The sequence below is a fragment of the Gigantopelta aegis genome, chromosome 7 (genome assembly GCF_016097555.1).
Source record: "Gigantopelta aegis isolate Gae_Host chromosome 7, Gae_host_genome, whole genome shotgun sequence".
Lineage (NCBI taxonomy): Eukaryota > Metazoa > Mollusca > Gastropoda > Neomphalida > Peltospiridae > Gigantopelta > Gigantopelta aegis.
The window spans coordinates 862774-871869 of NC_054705.1; the positions used below are offsets into that span (position 1 = coordinate 862774).

Consider the following 9096-nt stretch of genomic DNA (forward strand, 5'->3'; position numbering starts at 1 on the left):
CGGTGGGGGGGGGGGGGGGGGGGTCTTTTTTCTGGGGGGGTTTCTGAATGCAGGACAACTTTCAGTGTAAGGTTGCTGTTGAAATTTGTTTTCAATGATGACTGAATGCATACGTCAGTTATGGAGTGTCATCGTAGTACATTTGCTTAAATGTCAATTAACGTAGTGCCGTGACCTCGATTAATTTGCAAAGTTATCTAATTCTTAAAGTATGTGATCTGAAAAATATCACATACTTGGATTGCACTGAAAATGTAAGATATTATATGATAAATATATACACACACACAAGAATTGACCGCAATACATGTTTGGTTCCTGAATGTAGAGGGTTATATACAAGTGGGCATATCGGTGTTTTCGGTTCATACTTGCAGGAACCTGACATAATCGCGGTCAGTTCGTATAATTCAATTTGGATGCATACATTAACAATACATAACTCAATTTATTTTGTTTACCTTTAAATGCGCCAGTAGTATTGTTTGCGCAATTTTTTTCGATTCATTGATATTTGAAAGAAAACCTCTGGACCAATTTGATTGCCGTAAGGTGTATAAACGCAACGAAAATATATGTGTGCGTGCGTACGTGCGTGCGTGCGTATGTGTGTGTAGGTAGGTGTAGGTATACGTATATGTATATATATATATATATATATATATAGAGAGAGAGAGAGAGAGAGAGAGAGAGAGAGAGAGAGAGAGAGAGAGAGAGAGAGAGAGAGAGAGAGAGAGAGAGAGAGAGACAGACAGACAGACCCAGAGAGAGAGAGAGAGAGAGAGAGAGAGAGAGAGAGAGAGAGAGAGAGAGAGAGAGAGAGAGAGAGGAGGAACAGTAAGATGTAATAGAAAGAAGGGGTCAGAGAGGAGAGAGAGAGTGGGGGAGGAAAAGGAAAGAGATAGACAGGGGGGTCAGAAAGAGATACAGAGGGGGGGGGAGAGGGAGGGAGGGGGAAGCAGAACAGAACAGAACACATCTTTATTTACACTCAGATCACATAACAAGTGATACATGAACACATAGTTACAGTATGTGCAATATAATGATACAGCAGTTCTACATATATAATATAATAATACAAGATTAACGTAGGAGCATAAATGTTCTCGTAATGTTATCTAAAAATGTACAAGTATTATTTAATAAAGTAATATTCGTGCTACAGAATAGATCATATTTAATAACATTACCGGTCTCGGTGGCGTCATGGTTAGGCCATCGGTCAACAGGCTGGTAGGTACTGGGTTCGGATCCCAGTCGAGGCATGGGATTATTAATCCAGATACCGATTCCAAACCCTGAGTGAGTGCGCCGCAAGGCTCAATGGGTAGGTGTAAACCACTTGCACCGACCAGTGATCCATAACTGGTTCAACAAAGGCCATGGTTTGTTCTATCCTGCCTGTGGGAAGCGCAAATAAAAGATCCCTTGCTGCTAATCGGTAAGAGTAGCCCATGAAGTGGCGACAGCGGGTTTCCTCTCAAAATATGTGTGGTCCTTAACCATATGTCTGAAGCTATATAACCGTAAATACAATGTGTTGAGTGCGTCGTTAAATAAAACATTTCTCTTTTTTTAATAACATTTGGTTTTATATAGTAATATTTTGGTATGTACTTGCATCTTTCATTTCGGAAAAAAATAGCATTCAAATAGAAAGTGATATTCATCACCAACAACATCATCATGACATAAACAACATTTCCGTTCACACCTGGGAATATTTTCCCATCTACCAACTTCTACTGGGAGCCTGTGATTAGTAGTGCGATAATTAGTGAAAGCAGACCTATGTTTTTTATTTGAAAGTAATAAATATGGTTCCATGTTTATGATTTCTTTAAAGATCCTAAAGTCTTGAATGGTAAATGCTGTCTTTCCCTAACTGCAAGTACTGGTCTTTAAGTCTCTCAAGAATAATATCGCTAACGTTTCCATAATTAACAAATTAAACCATTAAATGTGTTCCATAAACACAATCAGATAAAAGGGCATTGTATATTTTATGTACTACTCAAAAGAATTTAAGGGTCAAAACTTTATAACCAAATAAGTTTCAGAGTGTATTAGATTGATGATGTAAACTACACCAAATTTTTTATTTATTGTTCCATATTTACAAAAAAACACAAATAAACGTCACTGTATACAAGAAAGTCACATGACATGCTGTCAAAGTTGAAGGTTGTCAAACATGGATTTTACACATTAGAACATTCGTTTAATAGTGTGTGAATCCACCCCTGGCGCGAATACACTCGACACATCGTTGCCTCATGCTGTTGATCAGACGTCTGAAGAACTCTTGCGGAATGGCCTGCCACTCTGCCATAAGAAGTTGACCCAGATCATGAAGGTTGGCCGGAGGGGCATGGTTATCCCGAACTCTCCTGCCTAATTCGTCCCAGGCGTTCTCTATTGGGGCCAAGTCAGGCGAATATGCTGGCCAATCCATCCTGGCGATACCTTGTTGTCTGACAAAGTCCGTTACCACCCTGGCGCGGTGGGGTCTGGCATTGTCATCCTGCAGAACTGCCCCGCCGCCAATCTGCTGAAGGCCTGGGAGAACCAACGGCCGGATAATCTCATTCAGATAGCGGATTCCATTCAGATTGCCATCCACCACATAGAGGGGGGTCCTGTGGTGGATAGAGATGCCGCCCCACACCATGACGCTGCCACCACCGAACCGGTGACGTTGTCTAATGTTAACGTCAGCGAAGCGCTCCCCAGGACGTCTGTAGACACGACCCCGACCGTCGTTGAACTGGAGACTAAACCTGGACTCATCAGTGAACATCACTCGACCCCACTGAACACGTTGCCACCGCAGATGAAGCGTGCACCAGTGACGTCTGGCCGTTCTGTGACGTGGTAGGAGTGGTGGTCGAACAGCCTGGCGACGGCAGCGTAGATTATTGGCTCTCAGACGATTGCGTATGGTTTGATCAGACACTCGAGTTCCAGTCGCAGTCCGCAGATTGTCACGTAATCGGCGTGCAGTGGTTGTGCGTTGACGTAGAGCCATATTGGTGATGTAGCGGTCCTCTCTATTTGTAGTGCTTCGGGGTCTTCCCGAACGTGGACGATTTCGAACAGAATTTGTTGCTTGGTACCGTTGCCACAGTCGGCCAACGACACTCTGACTGACACCAAGTCTCAGATCAACATTTCTTTGCGTATTGCCATCCTGAAGCCAAGCAATAGCCCTTCCTCGATCTTCGATAGTCAGTTGAAGTCGTAACATTGTCGAATTTGGAGTGTGCACCGTACACGAACGAAAGCTCCAATTATACGGAAATTCAGCATTGGGAACATGGAATACACGTGCAAAGCGTGCAAATGAAGCGCTTTGTGAAAAAGCAAGTTATGGGCACTTAGCAGACCTTTCGCTTTCGCCCTAATTTACGTGCAAATGTAAGCATGTTTTCGCCATTAGAACTAGTCGACAGTGTCAATGACAGTGGATTTTAATTCATTTATGGGTTGCTTAGACCCACTTTCGTCAAAATGGAACAATACCATGCGTGACATTATGGTCTAGCTAATATAATTGACATTCAGAAAATAATGTCGAAAATATCGTCTGACCCTTAAATTCTTTTGAGTAGTATATATTCTGAACGATAGCTTATTTTTGTTATCAGTATTTAACATCCTACACCAATAGTTAATCATTCTACTTTTCACATAAACAACAAGTGGGGACATTTCAAGCTCACCATAAATCATATAAAGTGGTGTGCTACGTTTTACACCAAGAATACTTCGCAACAATCGTATATGTACACTTTCAATAATAGAACAATTTTTAAAACCTCATATCTCACAGCCATAAAGTAAAATAGTTACAATAGTCTGGTCGAAAAGTTTAAGCTGACAGTCAATTGGTAAGTTGAGGTTACTTATTCGAGATGTAGTTTTAGTGACTTGTTCTTTAATACATGTCTTTGTTAGTATGTACAGTTCTTTGAAAAACACAACCCTAGGTACTTATAACAATCAGTTACTAGTATGTTATCGAATAGATTAAAAACTGGGTGTCTACGACCTTTAGATCCAAAAACAACTTTGGTCTTTGCCATATTTACAGTTAGTACAATACTCACGAAATACGTTTAAAGACGTTTGCATATCATTAATATTTTCAGCAAATATCACAGTATCGTCAGCATACAGGAGAATAAGTATTTTGAGAAAATCTGTTAGAGCGTTGCCATCAATGTTAATACCATTGCACTGTTCAGTATTCAGACAACTTTCTAAATCATTAATGAATATAGCAAATAAAAGAGGAGACAAATTTGCTCCTTGTCGTAATCCAGATTGGCAATAAAACGACTCTGATATATGTCCATCAAACTTTACACAGGAGATTGGCAATAAAATGACTCTGATATATGTCCATCAAACTTTACACAGGATCTAATATTTTGTTACATGTTAAATATAACAGTAAACCATTTACCAGATATGCCTAGGTTTATAGCAATACACACACATACCTGTACGTGTTTAACGCTAATGAAGCAAGTCTTCTAGATGTGTAGTTAAACCAAACAAACTTTGTCGCGGATAACGGTTTCGTCATCCACATACACGAGTTATCGTTCTTCAGAGTCGATCTACACGAGCGCCACCGACTTGTTGCTGGAAGGTCACTGGCGGTGGGCGAGGAGCGGGGATCTCATCCAGTTCGGCGACGACACCTACATGAAGTGGGTGGCGGGACAACCGGACAACTGGTACGGGAAAGAGCACTATGGAGAACTGCGGGCTAGGGACTGGATGTCGCATTACTATCGCCTTAACGATCTGTTCTACACGTCAGAGTACAAACCAGTCTGTGAGAAACAGTAAGTACAGGAACACAGACGGAGAGACGGACGGGAAGACAGGCATATAGCCATACAGACAGACAGACAGACAGACAGACAGACACACACACACACACACACACACACATACATACATACATACACACACACACACACACACACACACACACATATATACATACATAGATATATGTATGGATATATTTATTTAATTTCAAACATTAATTAATGTATTTGTTGATTGATTGATTGATTTATTCATAGAGAGATAGAATGGATATATGCATGAATGACTGAATGAATGTTTAACGACACCCCAACACGTAAAAAGTCCATAGAGAGATATAGACATAGACAAATAGACTTGGTTAGAGATAGTGATTGAGGCATACTGTAGATAGCGACCGAGGCATACTGTAGATAGCGACCGAGGCATACTGTAGATAACGACCGAGGCATACTGTGGATAGCGACCCGAGGCATACTGTGGATAGCGACTGAGGCATACTGTGGACAGCGACCGAGGCATACTGTGGACAGCGACCGAGGCATACTGTAGACAGCGACCGAGGCATACTGTGGATAGCGACCGAGGCATACTGTGGATAGCGACCGAGGCATACTGTAGATAGCGACCGAGGCATACTGTAGATAGCGACTGAGGCATAATGTGGATAGCGACCGAGGTATACTGTAGATAGCGACTGAGGCATACTGTAGATAGCGACTGAGGCATACCGTAGATAGCGACCGAGGCATACTGTAGATAGCGACTGAGGTATACCGGATACAGCAGAGCAGGGGGCTTGGGGCCTGGGCTCTAGCCCCTCTAATAATTGTAAATCAAAAATATTATTGGTCGTAAAACTTAAGTTAGAGATGAGTTTTACTTCTAGAATGCAGGAAATTGCATTTAAAGACATCTAGTTTTCAAAATGTTACGGGAGAGCATACACACAAACCCCCCAGATACTTTGCTTTGCGCCATCGATCTCAGTCAGACTCCCACCCCACCCCCACCCCCACCCCACCCCACCCCATGTCTACTTGCATCAGTCGTGCCTATATTTTGGTGATAGAGAAAAAAAAACAGGAAATGGCAGACAGAAAGAAAAGTGAGTGGGAGAGAACCATAAATGCACAACATCGTCAGACAGATGAACCGACTAACAGACGTGTACAAATTATATATCCATTTTATTTACTTTCAGAATGTAATGCACTTAACAGCCTCTATGTGATTTCCTGGCTTGTGTGAACAGTGACAAACATGTGTTTGTGTATCTCATCTCAATAAACAGACTGCTACGACAAATAAACACGTGTTTGTGTGTCTCGTCTCAATAAACAGACTGCTACGACAAATAAACACGTGTTTGTGTGTCTCATCTCAATAACCAGACTGCTACAACAAATAAACACGTGTTTGTGTGTCTCATCTCAATAAACAGACTGCTACGACAAATAAACACGTGTTTGTGTGTCTCATCTCAATAAACAGACTGCTACGACAAATAAACACGTGTTTGTGTCTCATCTCAATAAACAGACTGCTACGACAAATAAACACGTGTTTGTGTGTCTCATCTCAATAACCAGAATGCTACGACAAATAAACGTGTGTTTGTGTGTCTCATCTCAATAACCAGACTGCTACGACAAATAAACACGTGTCTGTGTGTCTCATCTCAATAAACAGACTGCTCCGACAAATAAACACGTGTCTGTGTGTCTCATCTCAATAAACAGACTGCTGCCACAAATAAACACGTGTCTGTGTGTCTCATCTCAATAACCAGACTGCTACGACAAATAAACACGTGTTAGTGTGTCTCATCTCAATAAACAGACGGCTACGACAAATAAACACGTGTTTGTGTCTCTCATCTCAATAAACAGACGGCTACGACAAATAAACATGTGTTTGTGTGTCTCATCCCAATAAACAGACGGCTACGATAAATAAACATGTGTTTGTGTGTCTCATCTCAATAAACAGACTGCTACGACAAATAAACACGTGTTTGTGTGTCTCATCCGCTGTAAACAGACGGCTACGACAAATAAACATATGTTTGTGTGTCTCATCCCAATAAACAGACGGCTACGACAAATAAACATGTGTTTGTGTGTCTCATCACAATAAACAGACTGCTACGACAAATAAACACGTGTGTGTGTGTGTCATCTCAATAAACAGACTGCTACGACAAATAAACACGTGTTAGTGTGTCTCATCTCAATAAACAGACGGCTACGACAAATAAACAGGTGTTTGTGTCTATCATCTCAATAAACAGACGGCTACGACAAATAAACATGTGTTTGTGTGTCTCATCCCAATAAACAGACGGCTACCACAAATAAACATGTGTTTGTGTGTCTCATCCCAATAAACAGACTGCTACGACAAATAAACACGTGTTTGTGTGTCTCATCTCAATAAACAGACTGCTACGACAAATAAACACGTGTTTGTGTGTCTCATCTCAATAAACAGACTGCTACGACAAATAAACACGTGTTTGTGTGTCTCATCTCAATAACCAGACTGCTACGACAAATAAACGTGTGTGTGTGTGTCTCATCTCAATAAACAGACTGCTCCGACAAATAAACACGTGTCTGTGTGTCTCATCTCAATAAACAGACTGCTGCCACAAATAAACACGTGTCTGTGTGTCTCATCTCAATAAACAGACTGCTACGACAAACAAAGATATCCATTAAATCACATTATTATAAACACAAACATATCCATTAAATCACATTATTATTATAAACACAAACACCTCCATTAAATCACATTATTATAAACACAAACATATCCATTAAATCACATTATTATTATAAACACAAACATATCTATTAAATCACATTATTATTATAAACACAAAGATATCCATTAAATCACATTATTATAAACACAAAGATATCCATTAAATCACATTATTATAAACACAAACATATCCCTTAAATCACATTATTATTATAAACACAAACATATCCATTAAATCACATTATTATAAACACAAACATATCCATTAAATCACATTATTATTATAAACACGAACATATCCATTAAATCACATTATTATTATAAACACAAACATATCCATTAAATCACATTATTATAAACACAAACATATCCATTAAATCACATTATTATAAACACAAAGATATCCATTAAATCACATTATTATAAACACAAACATATACGTTAAGATGGCTTTTTTGTATTACGTTGCGCTGCCAGAGTGTGTGGGGTTTTTGTGTGGGGTTTTTTGTGGTTTTTTTGTTGTTGTTGGGGGTTTTTTGGGAGGGGGTGTACTAGATGTCACATTGCTAATTATAAGTCATAGCTAAGGAAGAAGGTCATTAAATATATGAAAATATCCATGCCAAAAAGCAAATCCCAATATTTAGCAACGGATACTCTTTATTTTGTAAATTTTTACGAAACGACGGGCGGTAATTAAGAAGCTCGCTCTGCTTCCTTGTACTGAGGCACGTCTTGTTAGAGATCCTGACTTCTCGTCGACTGATCGTCAGTGATCATATTCTATACCTTCTAGATGCTCTAAACATTATTTTGTGTTTATTGTATGATAAATGAAGTTTGATGATTCGTTGTAAGATCGTTCTCATCCACTGGACGCATCGTGTCGTCTCACACACAAACCAGTGCTCCACGACTGGTACGACTCAACAAGGATGTACCACATATGATAGCCGCTATGGACGATTAACAAGGATGTATCACATTTGATAGACACTATGGATGAATCAGCAAGTATGAATCACATTTGATAGTCACTATGGATGAATCAGCAAGGATGAATCACATCTGATAGTCGCTATGGATGATTCAGCAAAGATGTATCATATTTGATAGCCGCTATGGACGACTAACAAGGATGTATCACATTTGATAGCCGCTATGGATGATTAACAAGTATGAATCACATTTGATAGCCGCTATGGATGATTCATCAAGGATGAATCACATTACATAGCCGCTATGGACGATTAACAAGGATGAATCACATTTGATAGCCACTATGGATGATCCAGCAAGGATGAATCACATCACATAGCCGCTATGGACGATTAACAAGGATGAATCACATTTGATAGCCGCTATGGACGATTCAGCAAGAACGAATCACATTACTTAGCTACTATTGACGATTAACAAGGATGTATCACATTTGATGGTCGTTATGGACGGTCCAGCAAGGATTAATCACATTTG

General features: G+C 39.9%; 1 protein-coding gene across 2 annotated transcripts in view; it reads left to right on the forward strand.

The window, feature by feature from the left end:
- The window catches only part of LOC121377735 (asialoglycoprotein receptor 2-like), a 25594-nt gene extending 18167 nt beyond the window's left edge, over nucleotides 1-7427 (forward strand). For both annotated transcript variants that reach the window (XM_041505818.1, XM_041505819.1), the window contains 2 exons: nucleotides 4622-4859; nucleotides 6053-7427. In XM_041505818.1, the coding sequence (XP_041361752.1) occupies nucleotides 4622-4859; nucleotides 6053-6059 (245 nt within the window). In that variant the 3' untranslated portion in view covers nucleotides 6060-7427. The remainder of the gene's footprint in view (nucleotides 1-4621; nucleotides 4860-6052) is intronic.
- The last annotated feature ends 1669 nt before the right edge of the window (nucleotides 7428-9096 follow it).